Raw genomic sequence first — 15,407 nt, forward strand, 5'->3', positions numbered from 1 at the left:
CTGATCTCCTTTAGAATGGACTGGTTGGATCTCCTTACAGTCCAAGGGACTCTCAGGAGTCGTCTCCAACATCACAGTTAAAAAGCATCAATTCTTCAGTGCTCAGCTTTCTTCACAGTCCAAGTCTCACATCCATACCTGACCACAGGAAAAACAATAGCCTTGACTAGACAGACCTTTGTTGGCAAAGTAGTGTCTCTGCTTTTCAATATGCTATCTAGGTTGGTCGTAACTTTTCTTCCAAGCAGTAGGTGTCTTTTAATTTCATGGCTGCAGTCACCATCTGCAGTGATTTTGGAGACCCCGAAAATAAAGTCTGACACTGTTTAACCATCTATTTCCCATGAAGTGATGGGACTGGATACCATGATCTTCGTTTTCTGAATGTTGAGCTTTAAGCCAACTTTTTCACTCTCCTCTTTCACTTTCGTCAAGAGGCTTTTTAGTTCCTCTTCACTTTCTGCTATAAGGGTGGTGTTATCTGCATATCTGAGGTTATTGATACTTCTCTCGGCAATCTTGATTCCAGCTTGTGCTTCTTCCAGCCCAGCGTTTCTCATGATGTACTCTGCATATAAGTTAAATAAGCAGGGTGACAATATACAGCCTTGATGTACTCCTTTTCCTATTTGGAACCAGTCTGTTATTCCATGTCCAGTTCTAACAGTTTCTTCCTGATCTGCATACAAATTTCTCAAGAGGCAGGTCAGGTGGTCTGGTATTCCCCTCTCTTTCAGAATTTTCCACAGTTTATTGTGATTCACACAGTCAAAGGCTTTGGCATAGTCAATAAAGCAGAAATAGATGTTTTTCTGGAACTCTCTTGCTTTTTCCATGATCCAATGGATGTTGGCAATTTGATCTCTGGTTCCTCTGCCTTTTCTAAAACCAGCCGGAACATTTGGAAGTTCATGGTTCACGTATTGTTGAAGCCTGGCTTGGAGAATTTTGATCATTACGTTACTAGCATATGAGATGAGTGCAATTGGGCGCTGGTTTGAGCATTCTTTGGCATTGCCTTTCTTTGGGATTGGAATGAAAACTGACCTTTTCCAGTCCTGTGGCCACTGCTGAGTTTTCCAAATTTGCTGGCATATTGAGTGCAGCACTTTCACAGCATCATCTTTCAGGATTTGAAAGAGCTCAACTGGAATTCCATCACTAGTGATGCTTTCTAAGGCCCACTTGACTTCACGTTCCAGGATGTCTGGCTCTAGGTGAGTGATCACACCATCGTAATTATCTTGTTCTTGAAGATATTTTTTGTACAGTTCTTCTGTGCATTCCTGCCACCTCTTCTTCATATCTTCTGCTTCTGTTAGGTCCATACCATTTCTGTCCTTTATTGTGCCCATCTTTGCATGAAATGTTCCCTTGGTATCTCTCATTTTCTTGAAGAGATCTCTAGTCTTTCCCATTCTGTTGTTTTCCTCTATTTCTTTGCATTAATCACTGAGGAAGGCTTTCTTATCTCTTCTTGCTGTTCTTTGGAACTCTGCATTCAGATGCTTATATCTTTCCTTTTATCCTTTGCTTTTTGCTTCATTTCTTTTCACAGCTATTTGTAAGGCCTCCTCAGACAGCCATTTCTTTTTGCATTTTTTTCCATGGGGATGGTCTTGATCCTTATCTCCTGTACAATGTCACGAACCTCTGTCCATAGTTCATCAGGCACTCTATCTATAAGATCTAGTCCCTTAAATCTATTTCTCACTTCCACTGTATAATCATAAGGATTTGATTTAGGTCATACCTGAATGGTCTAGTGCTTTTCCCTACTTTCTTCAATTTAAGTCTGAATTTGGCAATAAGGAGTTCATGATCTGAGCCACAGTCAGCTCCTGGTCTTGTTTTTGTTGACTGTATAGAGCTTCTCTATCTTTGGCTGCAAAGAATATAATCAATCTGATTTCGGTGTTGACCATCTGGTGATGTCCATGTGCGGAGTCATCTCTTGTGTTGTTGGAAGAAGTGTTTGCTATGACCAGTGCATTTTCTTGGCAAAACTCTATTAGTGTTTGCCCTGCTTCATTCTGTATTCCAAAGCCAAATTTGATACTCCATATCAAATTGATACAAATACTCCAGGTGTTTCTTGACTTCCTGCTTTTGCATTCCAGTCCCCTATAATGAAAAGGACATCTTTTTTGGGTGTTAGTTCTAAAAGGTCTTGTAGGTGTTCATAGATCTGTTCAACTTCAGCTTGTTCAGCATTGCTGGTTAGGGCATAGACTTGGATTACTGTGATATTGAATGGTTTGCCTTGGAAACAAATAGAGATCATTCTTTCATTTTTGAGGTTGCATCCAAGTACTGCATTTTGGAATCTTTTGTTGACCATGATGGCTACTCCATTTCTTCTGAGGGATTCCTGCCCACAGTAGTAGATATAATGGTCATCGGAATTAAATTCACCCATTCCAGTCCATTTTAGTTCGCTGATTCCTAGAATATTGACATTCACTCTTGCCATCTCCTGTTTGACCACTTCCAATTTGCCTTGATTCATGGACCTGACATTCCAGGTTCCTATGCAATATTGCTCTTTACAGCATTGGACCTTGCTTCTATCACCAGTCACATCCCCAGCTGGGTATTGTTTTTGCTCTGGCTCCATCCCTTCATTCTTTCTGGAGTTATTTCTCCACTGATCTCCAGTAGCATATTGGGCACCTACTGACCTGGGAGTTCCTCTTTCAGTATCCTATCATTTTGGCTTTTCATACTGTTCATGGGGTTCTCAAGGCAAGAATACTGAAGTGGTTTGCCATTCCCTTCTCCAGTGGACCACATTCTGTCCGACCTCTCCACCATGACCCACCCATCTTGGGTGGCCCCATGGGCATGGCTTAGTTTAACTGAGTTAGACAAGGCTGTGGTCCTAGTGTGATTAGATTGACTAGTTTTCTGTGATTTTGGTTTCAGTGTGTCTGCCCTCTGATGCCTTCTTGCAACACCTACCCTCTTACTTGGGTTTCTCTTACCTTGGACATGGGGTATCTCTTAACAGCTGCTCCAGAAAATTATATTATAGTTATAATAAAATTATATTATAGTTATAAACAATAAAATATGCAATATTATAGTCTTATATATCTCACTTTTAATAACTAGATCATTTACTTTTCTATAGTTTAATAAAACTAATTCTATACTCCGTCAAACACATTGACCACTTTCAAATTGAATACTTAAGACATTTGCTGTAGAAATTGCCTTAATATTTAATAGTTTAAAGATATTCAGACAGATTAACAGTATACTTTCTTAGGTGAATTGATTGAATCTTGGTAAGTAGGACAAATTTTATGAACAAGGTTTCATGTATACTTGCTAAGATTAAGTAAAAAGAATATAGAGTTTAAAAAGTCTGAAAGTTTGATAGTTGGGACTTAATTGTTTCCTAGGTAGTTCCATTTATTGTTCTTCAACAGATTAGTTTTAATGTTGTTTCCAAGTGAAAACATGAATTTGGTGTGAAAGCATACAAGGATAAACAATCACAGCAGGTTTTGATGATATAATACCTTTTATAGGTTTTTCTGAAACTCTTCAGTTCATAAGTTTCAAACTGGGACTCCAGTGCCTATTAATAAAGTTTCAAGAACCTATTAAAAATAAAAATAAAACTCTCATTTTAGAGAAAGTCAATTAATAATAAGCAATCTCACAATTACCCTATTTGCTTCTTTGCTTGCAGTTTTAAGAATCAATTAAGAAGGAAGCCATGGAGATGCAATAATTTTGATTTTATTTAACGACTGCCCACACATACACACACACAATATGACAGAATGAACTCTGTTCATTTAGGCAAACCATGCAATATCACAGTAATCCAAGTCTGTGCGACAATCACTAATGCCAAAGAAGCTAAAGTTGAACAGTCCTATGATGATCTACTAATACCAAAACAAGAAGTCCTTTTCATCATAGGGGACTGGAATGCAAAAGTAGGAAGTCAAGAAATACCTGGAGTTACAGGCAAGTTTGGCCTTGAAGTACAAAATGAAGCAGTGCAAAGACTAACAAGTTCTGGCAAGAAAATGCACGTCATAGGAAACACTCTCTTTCAACAACACAAGAAATGATTCTGTACATAGATATCACCGGATGGTCAACACAGAAATCAGATTGCTTATATCTTTGCAGCTGAAATGGATAAGCTCTTTACAGTCAGCAAAAGCAAGACTGGGAGCAGACTGTGGCTCAGACCATGAATTTCTTACTGCAAAATTCAGATTTAAAATGAAGAAAGTGGGGAAAACCACTAGACTATTTAGGAATTACCTAAATCAAAGCCCTTATGATTATACAATGGAAGTAACAAATAAATTAAAGGTATTAGATCTGATAGACAGAGTGCCTAAAGAACTATGGACGGAGGTTTGTGACATTCTACAGGAGGCAGTGATCAAGACAATCCCCAAGAAAAAGAAATGCAAAAAGGCAAAATGGTTGTTTGAGGAGGACTTACAAATAGCTGAGGAAAGAAGAGAAGCTAAAAGCAAAGGAAAAAAAGGAAATATAAACCCATCTGAATGCAGAGTTCCAAAGAGTAGCAAGTAGAGATAAGAAAGATTTTCTCAGTGATCAAGGGACAGAAATAGAGGAAAACAATAGAATGGGAAAGACTAGAGATCTCTTCAAAAAAATGAGAGAATCCAAGGGAACATTTCATGCAAATATGGGCACAATAAAGAACAGAGATTTTATGGACCTAAAAGAAGTAGAATATATTAAGAAAAGGTGGCAAAAACACACAGAAGAACTATATAAAAAGGGTCTTCCTGACATAGATAACCACGATCGTGTGATCACTCCCCTAGAGCCAGACATCCTGGAGTCTGAAGTCAAGTGGGCCTCATGAAGCATCACTACAAACAAAGCTAGTGGAGATGATGGAATTCCAGCTGAGCTATTGCATATCCTAAAAGATGATGTTGTGAAAGTGCTGCAACTCAATATGCCAGCAAATTTGGAAAACTCATCAGTGGCCACAGGATTGGAAAAGATCAATTTTCATTCTAACGCCAAAGAAAAGTGATGTTAAAGAATGTTCAAACTACTGCACAATTGCACTCATCTTCTTGCTAGTAATGTAATGTTTAAAATTCTCCACTCCAGTGTTCTGGCCTGGAGAGTCCCAGGGACGGTGGAGCCTGGTGGGCTGCCGTCTATGGGGTCGCACAGAGTCGGACACGACTGAAGCGACTTAACATAACCTAACATAACATAACATAAACTCAGTTTAAATAGGAGAACAGAACACCCGAGTCCTGTGTTCCCCTTCCAATCTCTCCTTCGGGTGGTCTGTACTGGGTCTCATTGATAGAGCGGTTTTTCAAAGCTCTTCCGGCAGCGACGCTCGAGAGCGCGGGTTCTCGCGAGATCGCCGCCGGAAGTGGGTGGCTGCGGAGGCTCAGAGACTTCTCTCCCCGGAAGCCGCTCGTTTCTTCGGAGCTGCTGCAGCCGTCCGCCCCTTGGCGCTCTCCCCAGGGAAAGAGCTCACCGGACGCGGCCCTTCCCAGCGCCGAGCTCGCCCCTTTGGCTTCACCAGCTGTACAGAGGCGCGGCCCAGCCGGCTGAGCCCCCGAAATCCCCGGCTCCTCCCTCCCTTCGTCTGCTGCAGTTAGGCCGCGCCCAGAGGCCCAGTCCGCGGCAGCTCCTGCGGGTGATGCCAAATACAGCCATGAAGAAAAAGGTGCTGTTAATGGGGAAGAGCGGGTCGGGGAAGACCAGCATGAGGTCGATTATCTTTGCCAATTACATCGCTTGCGACACCTGGCGCCTGGGTGCCACCATTTCTGTGGAGCACTCCCACATCCGATTCCTGGGCAACTTGGTGCTGAATCTGTGGGACTGTGGCGGTCAGGACACCTTCATGGAAAATTACTTCACCAGCCAGCGAGACAACATCTTCCGTAATGTCGAGGTTCTGATTTACGTGTTCGACGTGGAGAGCTGCGAACTGGAAAAGGACATGCATTATTACCAGTCGTGTCTGGAGGCCATCCTCCAGAATGCTCCTGATGCCAAAATCTTCTGCTTGGTGCACAAGATGGATCTGGTTGAGGAAGATCAGCGTGACCTGATTTTTAAAGAGCGAGAGGAAGACCTGAGGCGTTTGTCTCGCCCTCTGGAGTGTGCTTGTTTTCGAACGTCCATCTGGGATGAAACGCTCTACAAAGCCTGGTCCAGTATTGTCTATCATCTGATTCCAAATGTCCAGCAGCTGGAGATGAATCTCAGGAATTTTGCCCAGATTATTGAGGCCGATGAAGTTCTGCTGTTTGAAAGAGCCACGTTCTTGGTCATCTCCCATTACCAGTGCAAAGAGCAGCATGATGTCCACCGATTCGAGAAGATCAGCAACATAATTCAGCAGTTCAAGCTGAGCTGCAGTAAATTGGCCGCTTCTTTCCAGAGCATGGAAGTTAGGAATTCTAACTTCGCTGCTTTCATCGACATCTTCACATCAAACACGTACGTGATGGTGGTTATGTCGGATCCGTCAATCCCGTCTGCGGCTACTCTGATCAACATTCGCAATGCCAGGAAACACTTTGAGAAGCTGGAGAAAGTGGATGGTCCCAAGCACAGCCTCCATATGCATTGAATATTGCCAAAATACGCTCTCTGAAAATGCTTAATTGCCTCACCCCCCCCCTTTTTTTTTCAATATTCATAATGTTGTGTGCTTATAAGTGGGCTTTGAAATGTGTGCTGCTTATCATTTTCATCTCTTTCTTCCCTTCTCCCCAGTCTTTTGGACTCTATTTACTCAGTTATCCAGTAGAGCTTTAAAGATGGCCTTTCTGAAAAGTTGGTATGGGGTAACACTAAAGTGGGTGGTGATGTATGTGTGTATATGTGTTCTGATTACCTGGTTATAGTAGATATACACAAAGCCTTTACAATATCTTCTGTATTTCCTTACAAGGTTGCAAAGATGGAATGTTATTTTATCAGCAAGGTATTAAAATGCGTTTATAAATTCTTCCTGGCTTCAATCATGAATAAACATTTGCTGTTAGCAGTTTAAAAAATAAATAAATAAAATCTCCAAGCAAAGCTTCAATAGTACATGAAATAAGAATTTCCAGATGTTTAAGTTGGATTTAGAAAAGGAAGAGGAACCAGAGGTGAAATTGCCTACATCTGCTGCATCATAGGAAAAGCAAGATGATTCCATAAAAACACTTACTTCTACTTTATTAACTATGCCAAAGCCTTTGACTGTGTAGATCATATCAAACTGTGGAAAATTCTTAAATAGATTAGAATATCAGACCACCTTATCTGTCTCCTGAGAAATCTGTGCAGGTCAAGAAGCAACAGACAGAACTGGACATGGAACAACTGAAGAGCTCCAAATCAAGAAAGGGTTACATCAAGTCTGTATATTGTCACCCTGCTTATTTAACTTATATGCAGGGTATATCATGTGAAATGCAGGATGAAGTACAAACTGGAATCAAGATTGCTGGGAGAAGTATCAATAACCTCAGATACGCAGATGACAATAACCCTTATGGCAGAAAACAAAGAACTAAAGAACCTTTTGATTAAAGTGAAAGAGGAGAGTGAAAAAGTTGGCTAAAACTCAACCTTCAGAAAACTAAGATCATGGCATCCGGTCCCATTGCTTCATGGTAAATAGATGAGGAAACAATGGAAACAGTGACAGACTTTATTTTGGGGGGCTTCAAAATCACTGCTGATGGTGACTGTAGCCATACTTTAAAAGCTATACTTTTAAATTAAGCCATGAAATTAAAAGATGCTTGCTCCTTGGAAGAAAAGCTATGACAAGCCTAGACAGCGTACTAAAGAGCAGAGACAATACTTTGCCAACAAAGGTCTGTCTAATAAAAGCTATGGTTTTTCTAGTAGTCATGTATGGATGTCAGAGTTGGGCTATAAAGCTGAGCACTGAAGAATTGATGCTTTTGAACTGTGATGGTAGAGAAGACTCTTGAGAGAGTCCCTTGGACTGCAAAGAGATCAAATCAGTCAATCCTAAAGGAAATAAGCCCTGAATATTCTTTGGAAGGGCTGGTGCTGAAGCTGAAACTCCAATACTTTGGCCACCTGATGGAAAGAACTGACTTATTGGAAAAGACTGATGCTGGGAAAGACTGAAGGCAGGAGGAGAAGGGGATGACAGAGGATGAGATGGTTGAGGATTTTGTATACCCAATCTATGCAACATTTTCCCACTCAACTTCCTCCTTTCAGTCCCTACTTGTGATGGCCATTTTTCTACTTCTCTCATGGATTAACTGATATATAATCTCTCTTTTGTTCTTCCTAACACAGTATTAGCAATGTTGACAGTGCATTTTGTTAACTGCAAATCTTAATTATTCACTGAGCTAATGTTTTTAATTACCCAACATATTTAGAATACATTTCAAGATTTAGAATACATTTTCAAGGTCGTTGTTTATTTCTGTTAGTCTCTCAATTGTATCTGACTCTTTGTGACCCCATGGACTATAGTCTGCCAGGCTACTTTGTCCATAGAATTCTCCAGGCGAGAGTACTGGAGAGGGTTGCCATTCCCTTCTCTAGGACCCAGGGATAGAACCCAGGTCTCCTGCATTGCAGGTAGATTCTTTACCATCTGAGCCGCCAAGGAAGCCCAAGATCATTAGTTTATCACAAAAATAGTCTATAATCTCACCTCTCCTGGTCTGAACACCCCCTCTAAACACTATGCTCTACTCAAAATGATCTATGAATCCATAATATCCTCATCCAAGTAGAAGAGTGAGGAAGAGATTTTAAAAATGAAACAAAACAACAAGAATAAAACAAGACACAGCAGTGGGAGACAATATATTCAAAATTTTCATAAAACTTTGGTAAAATAGTAACACTGGAACTCTAAGGAGAGCTTGATTGGTAAATGAGACAAATCTGAATACATTGAATCTGGGCATAAATTAATCAATTTAAAAATCAAATTCTAGAGAAATCATGAAGAATGTAAGAAAGAACATGTTTGCCAATGCACAACTATGTTATGTGACTGTTTTGTGCATTTAAGACTGAATAATTGAAAAATAAATAGAAAAAGCAGAAATTTCTTAATTTATGAAAGAACAATAAATTATTATGCTTTCACAATCTTACAAGTACCTAAAAAGAAACAGAATTCACTTCTCTTAAGTTCTGAAATCCCCTGCAGAAAATGCCACTATACTATAGCTGCTGCTCTCCCAAGGGTAGAACTGTAAGACAGGACTGATAGCCCATTTCCCTGTGTACAAGGCAATTTTATCTTAAAAGAGACATCAAACAATCACTTGGGGGAATTAGGTATCATTGTTGCCTAGTGCCTTGGTGAATCCATCTGGGGACAATTTCCATGTTCTTTGTTTAAGCTAATAAAGTTGCGACCTAAAGTTGTATTCCATTAAGGAATCTCTGGAGTCTTTTATTGCCTAAGGGGACCTAGAATCAGCAGTGAGGAAAATGGGATGGTGAAAGATGTTATGTTCCTGGCTCTGTGTTCACAATGCATTTATCAAATGACAGCTTGTGTACTGTACTTGTATATTTTAAAATGACATTTTAGAGATTTAAGGCATTTGGTGTTCATATGTATCAAAACAAGAAAAATTGACAAGGGGCCATAAACTAACATGCTATAGTGACACAACAACAAAAATCAAAGCAAATATGTGGCTTTCTTTTACATGCACCCAGATCTCATTTCTTCATCTTGGTAAAGTCAGGGTGACAGCGCTTCATTCACTGTAAGGTGTTGGCTATCTGTATTACATGGTATAATTATTTTAAGATTAGATTACTCTATACAGCAGACACTGTTGTGGTTTCTATTCCTGAGACTCATCCCTGTATCCTGACATTTTGGACACAAGCAAATTTAAAATAAATGAGCAAATAAATGACTGCTTTAAAATGAACAAGTTAATAACTGCTTTTACATTAGATATTAGAAAATAAGCTACCATATACTTTGATTTTATAACATCCCTATTTTATAAATATTTTTGAAATATGAATTGTCAAAATAATATCAAGTAGCAATACAGGCATACCTCATTTTACTTTGTTATTTTGCACTTTGTAGATGTTGTGCTTCTTACAGATTGAAGATTTGGGGCATCCTTGCATCAAACAAGTTTATTGGTTCAGTTTTTCTAACAGCTCATGTTCACTTCCTATCTGTGTGTCGCACTTAGTAATTCTTGCAATTTTCAAACCCTGTGCCAGCAAAAAGATTATGACTTACTGAAGGATCAGACTAATGGCTAGAAATTTTAAGCAATAAAGTATTTTTAGTGAAGATATATACATTGCTTTTTTGGACAGAATGTTATCACGTACTTAACAGACTACAATACAGCGTAAACATAATTTTTATATGCATTGGGAAACCAAAGTAATTTGTAAATTGCTTTATTGCAATATTCGCTTTATTGAAGTACTCTGTAACAAATCCACAAAATCTCAGAGGTATGCCTATATATTATATTGCTCTTATTTTGATAACACTTTACTGCCATATATCTTAATCTGTAATTCTATCTTACTCTGATATATAATAACATGTATATAATTATGACCATAGCAAAATATCCTCATTATTTATTAACTTTTCTCATGAATGCAATACTCTAAAATAAAGTAAGGACTATCTAGGAATAACAAACATTTTGTGTACTCCAAATGAGGGTTTTACTCTTAGCATATACTATTTGAGAAAATATTAGATGACAAGATCTATTATAGATTTAATAATAATTATGTATTTTACCATTTTAAAACAGCATCTATACATATCTAAAAAATATGAACATAGATAATTGTTTTGTGTGGGTTATATGGGTTTCCCAGGTAGTGCAGTGGTAAAGAATCTGCCTTCCAATGCAGGAGATGCAAGAGACAGACACGGGTTCGATCCATGGGTCAGGGAGATCCCTTGGAGTAGGAATGGCAACCTACTCCAGTACTTGTGACTGGAAAATTCTGTGAACAAAGGAGCCTGGGGATACAGTCCATTGGGTTGCAAAGAGTTGGAAATGACTGCATGACTGAGCACACACGCATGTTGTGGATTATATGCATCTCTTGACTTCTCACAATACTGAATTGTGTCCGTGATTTTTATTTTTATTTTTAATGTTTTATTTTGTATTGGGATATAGCTGATTAACATTGATGTGACAGTTTCAGGGGAACAGTGATGGGACTCAGCCATACATATAAATGTATCCATTCGCCCCAAAACTCCCCTCCCATCCAGGCTGCCGCCTAACACTGAGCAGAGTTCCATGTGCTGTATGCTGCTGCTACGGCTAAGCTGCTTCAGTTGTGTCCGACTCCGTGCGAACCCCATAGACGGCAGCCCACCAGGCTCCCCCGTCCCTGGGATTCTCCAGGCAAGAACACTGGAGTGGGTTGCCATTTCCTTCTCCAATGCATGAAAGTGAAAAGTGAAAGTGAAGTCACTCAGTCGTGTCTGACTCTGAGCGACCCCATGGACTGCAGCCTACCAGGCTCCTCCGTCCATGGGATTTTCCAGGCAAGAGTACTGGAGTGGGGTGCCATTGTCTTCTCCCATGTGCTATATAGTTGGTCCTTGTTGGTTATTCATTTTAAATATATGTTAGTGACTTTTGAATTCTACAAATTAGTAACTGCTTTTCAGACCACTGATGTGAAGAGCCAATGCATTGCAAAAGACCCTAATGCTGGGAAAGATTGAAGGCAAGGGAGAAGGGGGCTGCAGAGGATGAAATAGATGGTTAGATAGCACCACTGACTCAATTGACAGGAATTTGACAAAATTCCAGGAGATAGTGAAGGATAGGGAAGACTGGTGTGCTGCAGTCCATGGGGTCACAAAGAGTTGGCTGTTACTTGGCGACTGAACAACAACAATCTGACCACTAACATTTATGCTAAAACACTTTAAAATGTTACATTGTTTGGGTTGGAAAATTTCTTCAAGCATAATTTTAATTTTCTGTAAAGAAGTTCCTATATACCCCAATAGAGAAGGCCATGGCATCCCACTCCAGTACTCTTGCCTGGAAAATCCCATGGATGGAGGAGCCTGGTGGGCTGCAGTCCATGGGGTCGCTAAGAGTTGGACACTGAGCGACTTCACTGTCACTTTTCACTTTCATGCATTGGAGAAGGAAATGGCAACCCACTCCAGTGTTCTTGCCTGGAGAATCCCAGGGACGGGGGAGCCTGGTGGGCTGCAGTCTATGGAGTTGCACAGAGTTGGACACGACTGAAGCAACTTAGCAGCAGCAGCAGCATACACCCCAAAGTGGAACTCAGAGCTGAGACTAATAAATATCTGTCCTTTATAGTAATGATCTAGTGTAGACAGGACTTTAAAATGTTAGGTCCTTGATAGAAGAGATTATCCTTTATATTCAGCATTCTACCTAAACAAAAGAAATGCTCAAAGCCATGCCTATTAAACCAACAGTTATGCAAGAGCAACTACCCAGGTGAAGGAGATCTCATTTACATATGTCAAATTAAATCCCCATGTTCCAAAAAAGATGCCAGAAATTTAAGTGAGTTTTAAATAGGTCAGGAAAATCTACTCAAGTTTAGAAGGGCCTCTCAGCTACTAGACAAGTGATTATATCCCAGGCAGCACTTGAAAGCCAGAAACTGCCATGCTGTGCTGAATAAATTCTCCCCAATGACCTTTCCATGACAGTTTTCTCATTTCCTATAATGTGGAGACAATTAGGTGTTAAATTACGTGTTTGTGGAGCAAAGAAGCAACCTTTGAAGCAAAGGTTTTGCTAAGGAATGTATGGGGTGAACGTGTAACAATAGCTCCTAACAAGTAACGTAGTTGTACAATGTCCAGTTCCTTAATTTAACAAATGAGAAAAACTGATGTCCAAATTACTTCACTGACTTGATGAGTGTAACTCAGCAATTTTGAGTCAGAATAATACTAGAACTGACAGTTAAACTCTCAGTCTAGTGATCTTTCCATCAAAATGTTAGTTTTGTACTTTCAAGTGATTCAAGTTAGCTCTTTGTCTTTCTAATCATTCATTCACCTAACAGCAATTTACTGATGTTTGTGAGGCAAATCCCAAACCTGAACCTGCATGGCAGTTTCTAGCTTTTCAGAGATTAAAAATACTCCTTCAAAGATATCATGTTCATCAATCAAGACATATAGAATTTTGAGAAATTTCTGTGTTTAAGTACCATTTCAGGTGTTGGGCATAGAGCAGTGCAGAAGACAAAAAAATCTGCCTTTTTTATTGAGCATAGCCAATAATTACAAGGGTGCAAAAGATCCTATATTTAAAGTGTACATTAAGTGTTTTAAGCATATAGAGGTAAAGAACCCCCATATATTTTAGCATCTGAGAAAGGAAAGGGTCAGAGAAAAGTTTCATCTTGGTTGGACTAATAGAGGCTAAAAGAAGAAAATAACCTAAATAAAAGCAAAGCTAGGAAGAAACAAAAGCAAAGCCAGGAAGAAAAAAGTATGTTTTGGGACTTTTGGGAGGTTAGCATGGGAGAAAGTGGAGGATTCTGGGTATAGACCTGTAGAGTTAGGCAGATGTCACATACCATTAAAATTGCTTTAAAAAGTTCTTCAGTTCAGTTCAGTTCAGTCGCTCAGTCGTGTCCAACTCTTTGCGACCCCATGGAATGCAGCACACCACAGATGGTTAAATAAAATGATAAATGAGAAAGTAAACTATGTAGTTTCATTCACTTCATAAACTTACATTCATTGAGAATAAAAATTATCTTTGCTCAGCCCCTTTAATTTTCCCCTAGTAGTTTTTACTACATTACTAAATTAACACCCTCTCAAATCTAATACTAGGCAAAATCTAGTATAAGGTTGCCAACAAAAATTTGTCGTTTCTTTTTCCAGAAACATTCTACCTTCTGTTAATTTAAATTCTACCAAATTTTCAACAGCCAACTCACACCCAGTTTTCCCAGAATTTCTGATTTCACCATTCAGAAACTAGCATTTGTCAGTTTTGTTATAGGTCTTTTCATATTGGTTATCTTTACTTCCCCAAATAAATTATAAGCACAAGGAAATTGAAAACTAATCTTATACATTAATTTGTGCATTCTCATAGGAGCTACCAGAGTGTCCTATAATGATTAAAAAATATTTGGCAAAACCAATACAATATTGTAAAGTTTAAAAATAAAATAAAATTAAAAAAAATAAATAAAAAGTTTGAACCAAAAAAAAAATAAAACACAAGTAATTCCTCTCTATGAATAATTTACTGGCCAAAATGCACATGGAAACAAATTGGGTTGGGCCAAAAGTTCCTTTAGTTTTTTTAAGTAAAACTAAAAGACATATTTTCCATTTTCACCAAGAACTTTATTGAACTACATATTCACTGTTTTGTTCCGTTACCTCCTACCATTTTTCAAGCAGCTTCATAATTCTAACTTTCCAAAGCTTTTTTTTTTTTTTCTTTAATCTTTTTGAGCAGAGAACTATTCCAGGTGCATTTTATAGTTTTCCAGAAAATTAAAATTTTTTTCTATTAAGAGAATTTTGTAAACACAAAAAGAAATGAACATCCAAAGATTCAATGTCTGGTGAATATGGTGGATGAACCAGAACTTACCAGCCAAGTTGGAACAGTTTTTGCCTGGTCATCAAAGAAACATGCAGTCTTACAGTATCCTGATGGAAGTTTATGTGTTTCTTGTCAGCTAATTTCAGACACTTTTCATTGAGTGCTGTTTTCAATGGTCTAAGTGGGAGCAGTACTTGTTGGAATTAATCATTTGGTTTTCTAGAAGGAGCTAATAATATGGGACTTCCTCCCAATCCCACCATATGCAACACATCACAGTTTTTGGATGAAGACTGGCCTTTGGTATGGTTGTTGGTGGCTCATTTTGCCTGCTGCACAATCTCTTCCGCTCCATAGTATTATACAGTATCCAATTTTAGTCACCCTTCTCAATTTGTTTTAAAAACAGAACATTTTCCTTATGTTTCAATTCAGAATCACATGCAGAAATATAGTCAAAGAGCTTTTCTTCACTTAACTTTTGTGGAACCCAAACAACAAAGTGATTAACATAACCAAGCTGGTGCAAATGATTTTCAGTGCTTGATGTGGATAATTTGAGTATGTCAGCTATCTCCCACATGGTATAACATTGATTGTTCTCAATGTCCTGATTTGATCACTATTGATTTCAATGGATCTACCCCTCCATGGAATGTCATCCAGTAAGAAATCTCCATCATGAAACTTTGCAAAACATTTTTGACACCTTCTCCGTAAACAGAACAAATCTTTTTTTTTTTTTTTTGCATTTCAGTTTGCATTTTTTTCTTAAAATAATGCTGAATTTCTTAATATGCTGAAAATGTTGCT

The 15,407-nt window shown here is 38.7% G+C and overlaps 2 protein-coding genes across 2 annotated transcripts in view; one reads left to right on the forward strand and one right to left on the reverse strand.

Moving 5' to 3' along the window:
* Positions 1 to 15,407, reverse strand: part of ZNF804A (zinc finger protein 804A) — a 336,208-nt gene that overhangs the window by 98,127 nt on the left and 222,674 nt on the right. The window lies entirely within an intron of this gene.
* LOC102393861 (ras-related GTP-binding protein A-like) lies at positions 5,391 to 7,064 on the forward strand. The gene has a single exon (XM_006067675.4). It carries the CDS (start codon positions 5,678 to 5,680, stop codon positions 6,617 to 6,619), a length of 942 nt encoding a protein of 313 aa, XP_006067737.2. The 5' UTR covers positions 5,391 to 5,677; the 3' UTR covers positions 6,620 to 7,064.

The sequence above is a fragment of the Bubalus bubalis genome, chromosome 2 (genome assembly GCF_019923935.1).
Source record: "Bubalus bubalis isolate 160015118507 breed Murrah chromosome 2, NDDB_SH_1, whole genome shotgun sequence".
Taxonomy (NCBI): Eukaryota; Metazoa; Chordata; class Mammalia; order Artiodactyla; family Bovidae; genus Bubalus; species Bubalus bubalis.